This window comes from Macrobrachium nipponense, chromosome 2 (assembly GCF_015104395.2).
Source record: "Macrobrachium nipponense isolate FS-2020 chromosome 2, ASM1510439v2, whole genome shotgun sequence".
Taxonomy (NCBI): domain Eukaryota; kingdom Metazoa; phylum Arthropoda; class Malacostraca; order Decapoda; family Palaemonidae; genus Macrobrachium; species Macrobrachium nipponense.
Genome location: NC_087201.1, coordinates 84590414 through 84608612, shown reverse-complemented (window position 1 = coordinate 84608612; position 18199 = coordinate 84590414). Strand labels below are relative to the sequence as shown.

The window sequence follows — 18199 nt, the reverse complement described above, 5'->3', positions numbered from 1 at the left end:
CTAACTGTAAACCCTGTAAGAAAATATTGGTAAATTAATGCAAGAATGTAAGTTTATAAAGCAATTTTTTAACTAACTTACCCCAAAAAATAATTTTTAAGCTAACATTTCAAACAAAAAGTACTAAAACTTCTTGAATCGATGAAGATTTTCAGAGCACACGAAGGTTTTAATTAAAAAAAAAAAACAATCTTAATACAGTTTGGCTTCAAGATAAGAGATTTCAAGACAATAAGTATAATCCATTACTCGGCGAACTGAATCGCAACAGGTTTTGACTTTGTGTGCACTGATGACTGCCCATGTTAAGGTTTAAATCCAGACAAAACCTTCCTTGTTTCTGGTTAATCTTGCTGCTGGAGTTCACTTCAGAAGCGTGCTGGATTGCCCTTAATTACTTTAAAGGTGACTGGGTTGTGTGTACAACATGGGCTTTAATGCTTGATGGAGCGATCCCTCTGTTAAATGATCAGACATTATTGTATGATTACACATATGCAAATGCTTATTAAGCTACTTTGTACACATTTACATTTTAGTCTTTGTATTTCAAAAAGGTTCTGTCTTTAATAATAGTAGTTTTAATCTGTTCTTTCTCTTGTTGACAAATAAAAGGGACATACTATACCACACTTAGGGTCACCTACAATACCCAAATTCAATCCCATGGTGTGAAGCAACTTTGTCCCTTCCTCTGAGAAATTAAAAGTGCTACTCTCAACCAATGCTATGATAATGTACCTGGTTGCTTGGTAACTGGTTGGTTGCAGCTACGGTAGTCAAGGGGATCAGGCTTGCAACCTCAAACTAAAAGTAACTGTACTGTATTACTTAACGGATCTTGAAGTAAAATAAAATTCACTGCAACATTAATCCATAAAACTGTATCCAGAGAGAGATTTTGTTTATAAAAGAATCCTTTATAACTAATTTATTCACATTACCTCTCCATTTTTTATTAGTTTGTTATTCTATTCTGCGGAAATGTGCTTGATATGATAAAGCCAATTATAGTTGGGCAATAACAACAAACATAAGGCAATTATATTTTTCAAAAAAAAATAATTATCATATAAAGGTAATTAGTTATAAAATAATAACTACATTAAGTTTATAAGAGGTTTCCAGTCATACGTTGTCAAAATGAACTCGTAAGGCAGAACTATTATATAATTTATTCTTTCATATAATAATGAAAATAATAATAATAATCCTTTTATTCTCTTCCGCTATCATCGTGTGTGTTCGTGTGTGCGTTCGTCCTTCCTTGAAAAACAGTCACACAGTGTCACAGTCGACTTCTGTCTCTGTGTCTATCAGTGTCACGCCCCCATGCCACTTCCGGCTGACCCACCCACTTGATGACCTCCTGCTCACTCCGCGGGTTAGTCCGTCCGCGAGGCGTCGTGTGTGGGTTATATTTGGGCATTTTGGCATTTCCCGGTAGCCCCAGGTTTAAAAATTTGGCCAAAACCCAGGCATATTTATCTGGGCATTGTTGTGGCGCGTGGGATTGTTTGTGTATTTCTTAACAATGAGTGAATTTAAGTAGATTTTTTTTTTTTTGTCGCGTAGAAAGTTGTGCATTTCCCAACTATAACTGAATTAAGGTCCTGATAACATCTAGTAAACAATGAATTCTTTAATTAAAATAAATGGCAAAATAGTGTTGTGAAATATATGTGAGGACGTTTGTATTTATGTGAAATTTGTTTAAAAAATACGTAAAAAGATGTTTGTGGTTTAATTTTTGCTAATTCCACTGGCTTATGAGTTACGAGCATATATATATATATATATATATATATATAGTATATATATATTATATATATATATATATATATATATATATATATATAAAACCCAAATGGATTTGTGAAATATTCCATTGTTCACCTCAACGATTAATACGAGAGAAGGCGGACAGAAAAGTAAACGGCTGATGTAAAGTGTAAAGAAAAAAAAAGTTATTAAAGTGAAGTTTGAAAAATTAAGTTATCGTACGGGTGAGTGAATGCGTTTATTTTAAAAAGTAAGCCTATCTGTTATATTGTGTGTAATTTTTAAAGTTAAATGTTTACAGTGCGTGTTTTTCTTACAGAATTTACAGCCATAAACACGCAGCTGGGTCTAAGATATTAAGAAAAAAATAAAAAATAAACGTTAAAAAAAAAGTTTATTTTGATATGCCCATTCCTCAATCTATGGATCTCCAGTCCACAAGATCGACTTCTTCAGACGAAAATCGCCGATGAGCTGGACATCTGAGTTTAAAAATCGCTCAATTAAAAAAACGAAAGATAAATAAATAAATAAAAACCCAAATTATATAACGTAAAGAAAACTAATTATTTAGCATCGTAGAAACTTGGAAGAAAAAAAAAATGAAGGAAAAGGTCGTGGTATCCTTGTTGCTTATTCTGGTAAGTTGGTCTGGTTTTGGTATAAATTTTCTTTTAAAAGTCTTAGGACGATGTGGCTTCCATCCCTGTAAATAGAGATGGCCAGTGAACTTATATACAAACCTGAGAATTATTATTATTATTAAGTGAAATAAACCTAAAATTAGGGTTAATTGGTTGATAGCCCAATGTCCTTGCTGTGTAGTATCGCCTCTTATCACCAGGGTACACTCTGGTACACTGGCCCGGAAGTACTTGATAAACCAGGCACGCTAGCAGTATATATATAGATATATATATATATATATATATATATATATATATATGTATATATATATATATATAGAGAGAGAGAGAGAGAGAGAGAGAGAGAGAGAGAGAGAGAGAGAGGAGAGAGTTGTTGTTGTTGTTGTTGAGTATTAAGCTGGCTTTATGCCAGCACAGGCTTTAGCTAATGTAGCAGCCCGTAGTCTTGAGAGAGAGAGAGAGAGGTCACTTATAGGTCTAGTATAGTAGTAGTAGTAGTAGTAGTAGTAGTAGTAGTAGCTGACCAAGTTATAGGCACAAAGGCCGTGGCTCTATAATGGCTAATCAGATTATCTCCTTTTCTGTCTTAACGTCGTGTTCATTTATCATATTTCTTCTTCTCTATGTTTAATAGAATCTTAATTTTATCCTAATCAACATCTTCTCAGTAAACAGAAGTTTGGCAACTGCTAATCTGCCTTCTTCATCCCAGTGTTGTATGTAATAGGCCTACAAACACTTCTCTCTTTATTGCACTTTGGGGAAAGTAGAGCACAAAATGACTGATAGTATTTCTTCCTGTATGTCTATTTATTACATTCAATTAAAATTCTTGATCTTTTTCATCTATATAACGCTATTGGTGCATATGTATATCATAAATTTGTGGTTTTACCAAGTTTCATCTCCATATTTTTTATAAATACACTAAATTTCCCCATTAACTCGGTATCTTCAGTTATCTAAGTTACCCACTGAACATCGTAGAAAAAAAGTAACACTCAACATCCCGTTTTCCTTTACTCTGGAACAGGCCGCCGCCGCAAGCTCTGGAACGCCTCTGCTGGAAGAGGACCCCCTCCTGGAGACGTCAGAACCTGTCCACAAGTCCATCGTGTCCCGTCACAAGTTGGAGGAGGACCCTAACCTGGGCTGTCCCGAGGAGTGCGCCTGCGAAGGCGCCCCAATGAAAGCCGCCTCTTTCGTCCTGACCTGGATGACCTCTTGGGGCGAGGATGACCTTCCACAGTTGCATCCCAATGACGTGAGGCTTGACGACAAAGTTTGCGTTTGCTCTCTCGGGCACTTTCCCGCACGCTCTATTGATTTCAGTGTGCTAGTCATATGCCTTGCTGTTGATGTTGGCAATATTACCCTAAGATGAATGTCATAACCACTATGTACTGTTTTTAATGCTGTCTGAACCATCGGTCTAATTTCCTCTCTCCTCAGGTAATGGAATCAGGAGACTTCGTCGTCTCAAGCACGGCCGCTGATGCAGATTTAGACGTGGAGGTCAGGGGATTACACGCAACCTGCGCCCTGATGCTGGAGACGAATCTGACTCAGATGATAAGTGCGTTGCCACCACGTACGATGGTTAGTTTTCAGTGTATGCTTGAATATTTGAATATGACTTGTTAAATATTAATTTATTTGCATTTTCCTCAATACTAGATTCTTGTTTTAAAAATAACATAGTTAGTGGTACCTTTTGTACAGTGTACCATCATTAGACCAAGCGGTAGACCTTTGTCTATTAATTTTAGAAGCTGATTCTACCATCTATGAAGCTATGGTGATACTTGATTATAATTAACTATAAGTCTCCCTGGTTTACTTCCATTGTGACCTAGTAACCCTCATGAACTTCCAGGTACTCAGTCTCTTGCAAGCAGCAACGAGCGAACTAACGGTCATCGAGAGTGGACATCTTGCCCCCCTGAAAGAACTCAGGGCTCTCCATATTCAGGGATATGCAAGGAAAGAGGCTGTTCAGATATCTGGTTACTTCCCCAACCGTGTCGTGGACATGGTTGAGCAGAAAGAAGAGCATAAGAAACTGAAAGAAGAAGATCAGGATCTCAAACTGGCCCTCTCCGAAGACGCGCTGACGTCTCTCGTCAACCTCCAGCTCTTAGACTTGCAGTACGTTCGTCTCGTGGCCGCTCTGGAGGGAGGGAGGTTGAGGAGGCAGACTCACCCGGTGTCTTCGAAGACTCTGCTGGATTTGCCGATTCAGGAGTTCCTGTCTCTCACCGACCAAATCCGAGACCTCAATCTCCCCCCGGAGATTATGTCAAAGATACCAACTTTGCCGCCGGCCAGCGAGCTACAGTCGGAAATCGAGATGATTCTCTTGGAAGAGCAGCAGAAGGAGAACATCGTGCCTTACGATGTGTTCAAGTCGGAATCAGACACTATACTGGCGCCTTTCATATCTCAGCCGCAGCTGAAATACCTTCGTGTGGCTCATGCCAAGTTGGACCGCGTTGGACAGGAGCTCCTAACAGGACTGACAAAGTTGCACACTCTCACTCTGGAACACAACCACATCAAAGTCCTGCCTGCGGCGATGTTTGCCCCAACTCCAAACCTGAGACATCTCTCTCTAGCTCACAACAACATCTTGGAACTTGAAGGAAACACTTTCACAGGATTAGACAAGTTACTGACCCTAGATCTAGATCACAATAAACTTGATAGACTGGGCCCAGCCAGCTTCCCAAGTCTGCCTAGCCTCGCTACTCTGCGTCTTCTCAACAACCCTCTCACTCACGTGTTTCCCTTCACCTTCTCAAATGTCAATGGCACAGAACAGCTTCTCTTGGGCTCCAGAGATGTGTCGGTTGAACTCCATGTTGACACCTTCAGAGAACTGAACTTGCTGAAGGTTCTCCAGGTTGAGAACACAACATTCCTCTCGCTCAGTCGTGCCCTTCTAGAGGGGATGCCTTACCTGAAGGAACTGACTATCCACGGACACATCACCTCAGTTGATTTTGACGCGTTTACAGCCACTCCAAACCTGGAGCACTTGGACCTAAGCCACTGCCACCTCAGTTGGTTATCACTGGACGCGTTCTTCGGCCTGAAAAACTTGCGTTACTTAGATCTAAGCAGCAATAGCCTTGACGAGCTTGCCCCAGGAACGTTTGACCACTTGTCGAGTCTACGCGAACTGTACTTACACCATAACAACCTCACAACTCTGCCTCTGGGGATCTTCGTGCTTGTTCCGGCTAAACTGATCCAGCTCCAACAAAATCCGTGGCACTGCACTTGTGACCTGTTCCAGTTGAAACCAACCATAACCAACAAGGTAATAGAAAATAACTTTCATCTTTGCCAAATATGGTAGTCATTAGTATAATAATTCCCATTTAAAGAATGATATTATTTGAAATTACAAGTATTGTATAAAAGATAGCTTAGTAAATTTACTGCCACCTCTTGTTTTTAGAGTAATTTCTGGGTGAAAAATGAGGCAATACTTTCACTTTTCCTTGACAGTACTTTCACAGTGAAAGCAGTTCTAATATTAGCAGTCCTTCATTTCTAACTCTGCTCCTTCAGCAGCCATAATCAATGGACCAACTTCAGTCAATCATTTCCCTTTTTTCAGGTGAGACAGCCTGCATACACAACCTGCAGGTGGGAGGAAACCCAGGGGACAGTCTGCACCAACGAGGACCCTGTCCGTCTGAGGTATGACTCCAGGGTGGCTCCAATTTGCACCTCTCCTCCCCAGCACGCTCACTTTGACATCACGTCACCACCCGGAGGCTCAAGTGCCCCAAGCACTTCTTCGACCCAACCCCTCCCGTCCCATCCCTCGCGAAGGAGGTCGCAGGACCTGAAAAGGAAGGCGAGGAACCCGAAGCCATCATCGTTTCCGAGGAAGAGCCGAACTGGCTTCCGCTGACCGCTTTCTCTGCGGCTCCTGATGAGGTCAAGGACCTGCTGAGGATTGCGGAGGAGGAGATGCCCGAGGACGCCTACGCTCCCCTCACGGAGGATGACTTTGAGGAGATGGAGAGGGAGAGGGAGCACATCAAAGAGGTCCAGCTCAAGTTAGAGGACACGGAGGAGATGCGGCTGGAGCACATGGACTCCAGGAGGAGGGTCGGGTTCCGGACTAAGTCGGACGACGAAGGCGACCAAGAAGAAGAAGAAGAAGAGGTAGAGGAAGAAGAAGAAGAGGAAGTGGAGAGCGTGAGCTTCGTGAGCCTGTCAGATGGCCCGGAGGTGCCCCAGGGAGACGAGGCCAAGGCCTACCTCAGGTCATTTGAGAAGGCGACGATGAACCGGCAGATGAGGAACTACCAGAGCTGGAAGGCGAAGGAGAAGGCGAGATTGGAGGCAGAGAGGCAACATCAGGCGAAGGAGAAGCAGCTGAGGAAGGTGACGTACAGGCGGAGACTGGCCGGGGAGAAGAGGCGGATCAAGCAGCAGATAGAGGCGGAGAGAAAGGTGATGAGGGAGCGGAAGGCGCAGCAGTTACAGGAGTTCCTGCGACAGCAGACAAATTAGTTTCGTATTAGTCGACGAATTAGTTTTGTATTAGTCCTTGTTGTAATTTAATGGTGATTTTTATAGACTCTAGGATCTTAAAATGTTACGTTAGGGAATAAATATTTGTTTTTTACTGAATAAAATACCGCAACAATATGCAAGCCTTGGAAGTGAATTTATATATTAAAAAATGTGTAATGTTTCTCAGTATGTAAATATAATGTTAGCATGATGACATTTGAAAATGAGTAAATGCTTCTCAGTAAATATGTAATGCTTCTCTTCTCAGTTACTTGCAGAAACTAATCTTATGATAAGGACGTTAAAAATGTGCAATGTTTCTCAGCAAATTGCAAAGAGATTAATCTACTTAATGTCGTAAAAACAAGGATTTTGAGAACCAATGCTCACACGACACATCCTGTTCACTCGCCATTAAGAATTTTCTGTCTTCCTATGTGTTTCTGGACTCAGACTTCATTATTGATTACTATTATTAGAATTAGATAACAAAATTGATAACTCATATAGGTACAAAAATAAGCATATGTGATTGTCTAGTTTATTTGTATACAAGTTATTAGTATTTATGTTTTTTTTTTTAAGAATTTAGAGTACATAACACATACAATCTCTCTCTCTCTCTCTCTCTCTCTCTCTCTCTCTCTCTCGCTCTCTCTCTCTCTATATATATATATATATATATATATATATATATAAATTATAACTATATTTCATGATATGACTTATTATAAATATGGCATTCAACAGTTGTGATATGACATTGATATGAAGAAAAAAAAATGCAAAATGAAATATGACGTTGGTATATTTTATCATGCTCTATAAAATAGAAAATTTTGACCTATACTGACTTGCAATATAATGTATGACTGAAAGATTTAACTGGTATTATATGACATTTCACAGAAACATGACATTAAAAACGAGACGGTTCATGAATAAGCAAAAAATATATATGTCATGTATATGTATATTTATGACTGGTTAAATAACGTGCAATAGAAGGTATGAAATGTTCAAGGCATGTAGGAAAATATGACATGGACCTTAATGTATCATATTCTACATTCCTCTGAAAACACATTTTAATGAAAATTATTTTTTAAAAAAATATATGTAAATTAAAGTATAACATGTTAAGGGACAGTATTAAAATTATATTGTAATAAGTTACATAGCACTGAAATTACAACGGGAAATTTGAATTGTATAAATAATTAACACATTTTGAATAATTTACCTTAGTCCTTTTTTATATACTCTCTCTCTCTCTCTCTCTCTCTCTCTCTCTCTCTCTCTCTCTCTCTCTCTCTCTCTCTCTCTCTCTCTCTCTCTCTCAGAAACTACCAATCATGACTAGGCATCTGATACAAGTTGATAATTACGCATAATAATAAATATATTTATGGCAACTGTTTTATGTGTTTAGTTTAAGCTTTACTAATAAAAACAATTATAACCAGTGACTTCTTGTTTATTTTTTTCTCTATTCCTTCTCGTATCTTTAAAAATATATATGAATTACTTTTTAAAAATAGTAATCGAATATTTTGAATTGGAATTCAGTCCTTTATTTATAATTTTAAAATGTTTTTAATAATGTTCTTATTTTTCACAAGAAATAATGGATGCTATGAGGTTGTCTCTACGTAAGACTAAAAGAAAATGCAAGAATAAACGCTTATAAATACAAATTACGTCAAATTAATGCTGATAATTATATTTTATATAAAATGAGATAAATAATTGTATGATAAAGTATGATATTAATAAGATATTAGATAAATAAGACCAAATATATAACAATTTTGCATTTTACGTCGAAGAAAAAACGTCCACATAAACAGAACACAACCCAATCAGCTGAGACGCGCAGTCGTACCAACCTAAAAAACGTAATGACTAGATAATAATAATTAACGTATATGCGTTTAAAGTGATAAATACAATTAGATATAATCTGAATATATAAATAATCATTAACTATATAATATACAAAATCCTAAACGACTTAAAATTCAATTTATATTAATTAATTAAAAGCATAAATTCCGAACCGTTGTTGACAACACTGCGGACCTCCATCCCTCCCTTTATTTACCTTTTGAGTTTCGGGACGAAAATCCTACGACGAAAATGGCCCCTGTGAGTCCTGCCAAGGACTTCCTCGCCGGGGGCTTCGGGGGCATGTGCCTCGTGGCCGCTGGGCATCCCCTGGATACCATAAAGGTAAGAGGGAGTCTATAATTAAGGCGGAAATAGATGTTAAATAAGACGGGTGTCTTATGGCGGACGAAGCCGGCGACGTGAATCTGACACCGTTATAGGCTATTTATTGTTATTTATTTAATATTTCTGATTTAAATAATGATTTAATCCATTCAATCGTTAAATTTTTATTATTCTATGATTTAAATCGTTTAGTTTAAAGAATTTCATGAATTATTAACACATTTCTCATAGGCCTATGAAGGTCCCCTTAATAGATATTTACCTAGGCTAGCTATTGAATAAATTTGTATTTTTCTCAGTCAAAACATATGCCCTCAATGCTAACTTTCCTCTTTTAACGACTTTCTGGTCATTGCAAATTCGGCCCCATAATTTCTTATGGTGCGAAAACAGACAGAGGCCCAGGGACCGAAAACGATTGCGTCACACTACGGCGGTAATCCGGCAGTAAAACATCTTCATATATCCAAAAAGTAAATAATAAAGATATAGGGTAAATCACCACGGCAGGCCAACCCTCATCACGGTGGACGGGTCTTATTCACTCGATATTTAATTGGTGAAACAAGAATACAATTGCATACCATTTAAAAGACTGAAGTTTCGTCAACATAATGTGATATATGAAAGCCCCACACAAACTAAAATAAGCATGTGAGCTCTTCATGAAATATGTTTTCAAGGCAGTTTTGAAATCCAATATGGCGGCTACGTTTTTCATGGAAGGTTCTGATCAGTGATGGCCACCATCTTTCCCCAGCCATCCCAGCACTCATTTGAACAATGTTAGCGTATATATGTAACGTTTATTGATCTTACTCAAGATTGCAGTTGTAATCAGCACAATAAAACAACATTTTGTTGCCTATAGTATTAGTGAAAGTATGAAACTTGTTATTCCCGGGGTTATGGTTTGAACTGAATTCATTTTCTTACCTTGTAATCGGTGGTTTTATCCTTACTGCCATCACAACTGAAACTCCACAGTGCTTATTTGATTGTTATTATACACATTTTGGTCTCAGTTCACTCCACATTGCACTTTAAACCCGTTGCTGTTCCTGGTTTCTAAGCGCGCGCGCCATAAACACAGTTATGAACAGCAGACGACGAAACTGCAAAGTTTTATTCCCTAAACAGTTTACTTTACTCGTTATTTAGTTTAAATTTACTTTGTTATTTTAAAACAAATTTGATTTAATTCATGTATATTTATCCCTTTTTGCAACCAAATTACCCCGAAAAATTACAGATATTTCTAAAGTAGATACAATCAACTGTTTCTAACGTTTTCGTACATCTGGCTGCCGAAAACCATAGAGGAACGAATACGGAAAAGTGCATAGAGGAACGACTACGGAAAAGTGAATTATATACATGGTTTTTTTTTTTTGCTTTTTTGTTTTTGCTAGCACTTTTCATTGATTTCAGTCTATATTAGTATTTTGAATTTCTTTAATAATCGTATGCCAGAAATAAATGTAACCTTTAATGTTTGCATGTTTTAATGTTTGCATGCTAAGAATGGCAAAATCATCGTTGCCACATTAGTGGAGGCTTCACACATACGCCGTTCCATTATTATAAACTGTTTCCATGAATTCTAGTTGTCATAGTAATGCAATAATGATAAAATTGTTTAATATTTATGTATATATACTTCCAATACATAGCCTAATTTCACCAATTTCAACGTTTTGTGTGTAGTCTTATACCCAGTTTGGAGGGTCAACACATACCGAATGGCAACAGAGAGAGAGAGAGAGAGAGAGAGAGAGAGAGAGAGAGAGAGAGAGAGAGAGAAAGGAAGGCGGAGGAACGAAGAAGAAAAGGGATGGCGGGGGGGGGGGGGGGGGGGGGGGGGGGGGGGGGGGGGGGGGGTGGGGGGGGGGGGGGGGGGGGGGGGGGGGGGGGTGGGGGGGGGGGGGGGGGGGGGGGGAGAGGGTAGGTGGAGCGCTATAGCGGTATCGTATTCCATTTATGAATAATGGAGTTTTTGTCTCTTGGTACAAGGACAAGTGTCGTTATTCTTTACGATTAGTGATTCACGATACCCTTATAAATTACGGCACTGGGTTGTAATGCACTATAGCAAAATCTCGTTCTGTTACGAGTGTTCGTTACAGAAATAGGTATTGCCCAAAAAACGTGCTTGCACTGTCTCTGAAACCCATAGTAGACATGCTGCTTAGTTGTCAATCAAGTTTTTATAACCAAGTATTTTTTACAAGCTAGCTATTGAATAAATTTGTATTTTTCTCAGTCAAAACATATGCCCCTCAATGCTAACTTTCCTCTTTTAACGACTTTCTGGTCATTGCAAATTCGGCCCCATAATTTCTTATGGTGCGAAAACAGACAGAGGCCCAGGGACCGAAAACGATTGCGTCACACTACGGCGGTTAATCCAGCAGTAAAATATATTCATATATCCAAAAAGAAAATAATAAAATATATATATGCGCATTACGATTATAACAATTACATGAATAGCTGATAACAATCTGCATGAATAACTGGTAAACTGTTCTGCAAGACAGTTGAGTATAGCAATTATTTACAATAGGTACAAAAGTCAAGATGTCGTGACGTCATAATACAAACTTAAAAGAACGTTCTAATTCAGAAAAATAATTACTTAAATTTGAGTCAGAGTCGAGTTACTTTTTCAATAACGAATATTTTCAAATTAATCATCATAAATATGTAAAATATTGATGTTTTACTACTTATTTAAAAATTAGCTAAGAGCACGCTTCTCGTCATCTTATACCAAAACAGCTGTTTACTCCTGGCTTGTTTTGTTGGTGAAAAATCCGTGTTTCGATTGTTGTGATGAAAGTAACTCCCAGCGTCCTGTGGGTACAAGTGGTGTGCGGATTTATCACAGGAAATGGAAAGTTTGTTGACACAAGCGACTTCGTAAACATCGAGATGGCGTCAATCTTCGAAACATTTTTAGTTGTAAGTAAAAATTTCTAAAGCGTTTTGGTGAGATTTGCACTACGTTTGAGACCGTTTTCCGTACCCTCTGTTTAAATCTTAAAATTTGGCCTTAATTTCTAACTTTGGAGAAAATGCTTACTTCGAAAGGAGAGTAGAGGTCTTTAGCTCCGTTTCTCACCAACAACAAGTCGCGACTGATGCCCATCTCGGGTGTCAGGACGCGTTATAATGTACTTTTTCGGAGGGTGGCAAGCGTTGATTGTAGGTGGCCTGGTTGGCCTGCCGTGGTGATCTACCCTAGCTTGTAAAAAATACTTGGTTATAAAAACTTGATTGACAACTAAGCAGCATGTCTACTATGGGTTTCAGAGACAGTGCAAGCACGTTTTTGGGCAATACCTATTTCTGTAACGAACACTCGTAACAGAACGAGATTTGCTATAGTGTCATTACACCAGTGCCGTAATTTATAAGGGTTATCGTGAATCACTAATAGTAAAGAATAACGACACTTGTCCTTGTACCAAGAGCAAAAAACTCCATTATGCAGAAATGGATACGAACACGCGTATAAAGCTCCACCTACCCTCTCTCCCCCCCCCCTCTCCCCCACCCCCCCTCCCCTCCACCGCCACCCCAGCCCCTTTTCTTCTTCGTTCCTCCGCCTTCCTTTCTCTCTCTCTCTCTCTCTGTTGCCATTCGGTATGTGTTGACCCTCCAAATGGGTATAAGTTACTACACACAAAACATTAAAATTGGTGAATTAGGCTATGTATTGGAAGTATATATACATAAATATTAAAGCAATTTTATCATTATTGCATTACTATGACAACTAGAATTCATGGAAACAGTTTATAATAATGGAACGGCGTATGTGTGAAGCCTCCACTAATGTGGCAACGATGATTTTGCCATTCTTAGCATGCAAATATTAAAGCATGCAAATATTAAAGCATGCAAACATTAAAGGTTACATTATTTTTGCATACGGTTATTAAAGAAATTCTTCAAAATACTAACATAGACTGAAATCAATGAAAAGTGCTAGCAAAAACAAAAAAGCAAAAAAAAAAAATATATATATAATTCACTTTTCCGTAGTCGTTCCTCTATGCACTTTTCCGTAGTCGTTCCTCTATGGTTTTCGGCAGCCAGATGTACGAAAACGTTAGAAACATTTGATTGTATCTACTTTAGAAATATCTGTAATTTTTTGGGGTAATTTGGTTGCAAAAAAGGGATAATATACATGAGTTAAATAATAATTTTTAAAAAACAAAGTAAATTTAAACTAAATAACGAGTAAAGTAAACAATTTAGGGAATAAAACTTTGCAGTTCGTCGTCTGCTGTTCGTAACTGTGTTTGTGGCGCGCGCTTAGAAACTAGGAACAGCAACGGGTTTAAAGTGCAATGTGGAGTGAACTGAGACCAAAATGTGTATAATAACAATCAAATAAGCACTGTGGAGTTTCAGTTGTGATGGCAGTAAGGATAAAAACCACTGATTACAAGGTAAGAATGAATTCAGTTCAAACCATAACCCCGGGAATAACAAGTTTCATACTTTCACTAATATAGGCAACAAAATGTTGTTTGTTCCGACACGGCATACAAACCTTCGGTCCTTTTACAATAGGAAGGTTACTAGCGGCAGCTGGATAGGTCGTAAGCTTTTGAACAAGGGGTTCGGTAATTAACTGCTTGTCCGACAGGCGCGCGCGCGCGACTGGGAGGTAAACAATCACTTTTGCTTTCGGCCTCACAGTGAGTGGACGTGTGTGTTCTACGCTCTCTGCCCGCTTCTCGTCGTTTGCTTTCTATCGTTTGTATGGTTGTGTTTTCTCTTTCTGTGAAGAATCATTGTAAGTAGAATCATTTCCTTTATAATTATTCATTTATCAAGTGAATTATTGATCAATGATGGATTCTCCGCGCCCTGCTACCATCCGGCGATTGTGCCCGGGAACCGAAGGGCATAAATGCGGAAAATTCCGCTCATTCCCAGAAATCGATCCTCATGTGCTGTGTGCTCGGTGTCGGGGGCGTGAGTGTACCCGCGCCAAGCCTTGTGATGTATGTGTGTCTTGGTTGGAGGCGCAGTGGGGCATGTACGAGGGTAGGAAGAAGCGAAGGCCGACAAAGGAGTCGTCGGAGAGCTCTCCCGCGACTCCTTTGGTTACGGACACTTCGTCTTCTTTCCTGCCCCTGCTCAGCTCCCACGGTTGGCGCCTTCCCCTGCGGGGGAGGTTTCCAGGTCCTTCTCCTCACCCGACCTGTCGAGTGTGGAGGAGGGCGCTAGGTACCCTGACGTTGAGTTGTACTCTGGGTCCTCTATCCGTTCCTCTACACCGCGCGGACGGGTAGAGGCCCCTGCTAATCACCCGACCTTTGCTTCCTCAGGTGCTGTTGCTGCGAAGGACGACCTTGGGCAGGTGTGGGCATCGTTGGGCTTGCAGGGCGTGCCGAGTGTCCAGGGGCTGCTCTACCATCTAGCTGGCTTGGTTGCGGTCACGCATGCCACGGTGACCACCACTACCACGACCTTGTCGACCCCTGGCTATGCTTCACCTCCTCATCTGGTGTATTCCCCGCATGCGGTGTCTGTAACACCAACTTCATCGGTGCAGGGGCCGATCGCCGTACCACGGGGGAGTGTGATGCCACTGCCGCCTGGGTTTGCCGTGCTGCCTCGACTGGACTTCTTGTGCCCGAAGAGCTCGCCCCTGGACCTCCCGCCGGTGCCTAGGATGTCGGTGTCGCTGGTCCGTCCTCCTGGCCTGTCTGTACCTCCTGCCGTGCCTGTCGTACCTGCCCAGCCCGCTGACGAGTGATGTGGATGTTGCCGACCACCGCTGCCGTTCCTGTACCCGTTCCTGCTGTTCCTGTGATGCCTGCACCTCTGATGTCGTTCCTGTTCGTGGCGCGCTGCTCCCGATGTCGGGTTCTGTCTGACAGGTGCGTCCGGGCCCTGTTGCTTCGGCAACAGCAGCCCGCTCCGCCCTGGATGGCTGACTTGACATCGGTCCTGAGGAAGCTGACGAAGAAGAAGAGGAAGAGGAGGAAGGTGTCGTCGTCGTCTTCTTCGTCGTCGTCGTCGTCGTCTGCCGCCTCTCCCTTTCTTCATCTCTAAGGCTTCACAGCCTAAGAAGAAGAAGGTCGCCTCCTCCCCCCCTAAGAAGTCTCCTTCGGGAACTTCTAAAGGCCCGTCTCGCTCCGGTGAGACGGGGGTTCTTCCGCTGTCAATCCTGCTCCTTCGGGAGCAGGGCCCGTCTCTTCTTCCGCAAGGAAGAAGACTACGGGGATCAGAGGGGTGTCGGCTAACACCGGCACTTCCTCGCCTGGTGTCAGTGGTTCTGCCACTGCATCAGGATCCGTCTCGGCCTCTCGTTCACGGGAGGTACCGAGTTTACGGTCGCCTACCAGCGATCGTGCAGCCAGGAACCAGACCTCTGAGCCCGCTCAGCGTCAGGTTCATGGCACGGAGCGGAAGACTGGTGACAGCCGCTCACGCGACTCTCACCAGACCAGCTCTCGCTCTCGCGGCGACCAGCTGGCTACCCCGGGCTGACGTGACGGTCCACGACCGGCCACGGGCTGAGGCTGGGAAGAGGTCCCCCCATTCGCCGGTGCCAGCCACGGCTGGCACCAGCGATGTGACGTGCCGTGAGGACAAGCACCGGTCCCACCGTGACAGTGGAGCCTGCAGGTCGCCTGACTGTCGCTCTCACAGAGAGCGATCGGGTATGGCAACCAGCACCAGCTCTTCTGACACTCGAGATCGGGCCGCTGTGCTCAGTCCAGCCGTTCTCCACAGCGAGAGGTTCGACCAGGCCTGCAGCTCGATCGCCACCGCGGGTTGACGATCGCCTGCAGGCCCTGCAAGCCTGCTGGTTCTGCCAGCGAGCCAGGAGGGAGCGTCAGGTCTGCCTCTCCCGTACCATCAACCTCCTCAGGTTACACCGGGAGGAGCGAGGTATTGAGGAGTGATCGTGAGGGGTGCGCCCCTCATGATCCCACCACGACGCCCTACGTGCCAGGCACGGTTCTAGGACCGGCCAGGACGTATGCGCAAGTGGCTGGAGGAGACCAAGAGGGGTCTGTCGCGTTGTTCCCCCCCGAGAGGGGAGGGTCTCGGGAGTTGCCTCCTGTTCGAGGGACTGGATGGTCCTGCTCCCTCAGGATGCAGTCATTCCGGGAGCATCCAGAGGTAACTTTTGCCCGCGAGGTAATTGCAGCTGATTTCGGTCAGCACAAGGTAATTGCGCTGATTCGTCAGCACAACGACCTCGGGGAAGGATCGCCACTCCCACCTTCCGAGCCCACGTCCCGGCTCGAGTCGTTCTGGGGCCCGAAGAGGGAACCCAGACCAACGGTGGGATTGCCGCGATCGGAGCTCACCGACTTGGTTCTGGACCAGGTGGAGTCTCTTGTCTCAGGGCAAGACGGCTCTCTCAAGTCCGGCAGGTCGAGCAAGCTACTTCCGCCTCCTCTACTGCGACAGCGGCGTTTTTTTACGTGCCGTCTGAAGACCCGATGCCGCCCAACACGGTGAACTCGAGTTAGCCAGGCTAACGCCGGGTGTGTCTCTGCAGCAGCTCCTGTCAGAGAACCTATGGTTTCATACAATCAACTTACCTGTCAGATATATACATAGCTAAGACTCCGTCGTCCCCGACAGAAATTCAAATTTCGCGCCACTCGCTACAGGTAGGTCAGGTGATCTACCGGCCTGCCCCGGGTGGCAGGACTAGGAACCATTCCCGTTTTCTATCATATTTTTTCTGTCGCCGGTGGTATCAACATCGTTGCTACTACCTCCTGACTGGAATTTGCTTTTCAAGACAATTGATCATCTTTTTTGGACTTTTTGGTGAGTGCCTGGATTGTTGTTTTGGTGGGAGGGCTTCTGATACCGTGGACTGGATTTGGACTTGCTTTTTTTATTTTTCTTCAAGAATGTCTGATTCAAGTGGTTGTGTGAGTGTGTGTGTGAATGTAGGCTGCAAGGTGAGGATACCGAAGGCTTCGGTTGATCCTCACACTGTATGCCGCAAATGTAGAGGTTTTGACTGTTCTATTACTAACACCTGTCATGAGTGTGAGAGGTTGAATGTTGAAGAATGGAAGACTCTAACTTCTTACTTGAAGAAGTTAGAGAGGGATAGAGTCAGAAGGGCTGCATCTAAGGGTGCGGGTGTAGTACAAGACCTATTGAAACCTTTTAATGATTCTAACTCTTCATTACTATGCATTTGATTCTAATTCTGTATCAGGGCCCTCACAAGCTTACATTCAGATTCAGCCTCAGAAATCGCTGATCTGAAAGCTACACTTCATAGGATGAAATCCAAATGGCTGCCATGAAAGGTAAGGATTGTGAAAGTGATTATTTTAGTGAAGTAGTGCCCCCAGTGTTGTCGGAGGGGGGCGTCTGACCGTCTCTGCGACGCTCCCAGGCCTAGACCTCTTTCAAGCTCCCAAGCCCAGAGGAGAAGAAAAGTCGAAAGCCGTACGGAGGTTGTGGAGAATTCCCCCGGTCAGGCGTCCCTTCAGCAGGTTCTGTAGTTCGACAGACTGCTCAGGACCGCTATAGGAAAAGCGTCCTCAGAGAGTGCTTCTCTTCGTCCGCCTCTCCCTCGCCTAAACGAGGGTGGAAGGATTCGGACCTTTCCAGGCCCCTGAAAAGGCACTGGAAAGAATGTTTTCATACATTCAACTTACCTGTCAGATATATACATAGCTATAGACTCCGTCGTTCCCGACAGAATTTCAAATTTCGCGGCACTCGCTACAGGTAGGTCAGGTGATCTACCGCCCTGCTCTGGGTGGCCAGGACTAGGAACTATTCCCGTTTTCTAATCAGATTCTCTCTGTCGCCGGCGGTATCAACATTGTTGTTACTTCCTCCTGACTAGAATTCGTTTTTCGCAAAGCTTTTGATCATCTCTCGCTGATATTTGGTGACGTACTTGGATCGTTGTTTGGCATTCGCTATCGTGGACTGTTTTTTGGACTTGGTTTTTGGAATTCGTGAATATGTCTGACTCT

General features: G+C 42.5%; 3 protein-coding genes across 3 annotated transcripts in view; all 3 read left to right on the top strand.

The window, feature by feature from the left end:
- Positions 1-18199, top strand: part of LOC135220747 (uncharacterized) — a 671524-nt gene that overhangs the window by 141277 nt on the left and 512048 nt on the right. The gene's annotated exons all lie outside the window — the stretch shown is intronic.
- Positions 1353-8434, top strand: LOC135220742 (protein artichoke-like). The gene is given in 7 exon segments (XM_064258180.1): positions 1353-1443; positions 2102-2423; positions 3463-3693; positions 3882-4028; positions 4306-5751; positions 6055-6196; positions 6199-8434. Coding segments are annotated over 6 exon segments (2769 nt in total). The 5' UTR covers positions 1353-1443; positions 2102-2384; the 3' UTR covers positions 6963-8434.
- LOC135220745 (mitochondrial carnitine/acylcarnitine carrier protein-like) overlaps positions 9039-18199 on the top strand; it is a 38253-nt gene continuing 29092 nt past the window's right edge. The window contains exon 1 of the mRNA XM_064258195.1: positions 9039-9197. Within this exon, the coding sequence (XP_064114265.1) occupies positions 9105-9197 (93 nt within the window). The 5' untranslated portion in view covers positions 9039-9104. The remainder of the gene's footprint in view (positions 9198-18199) is intronic.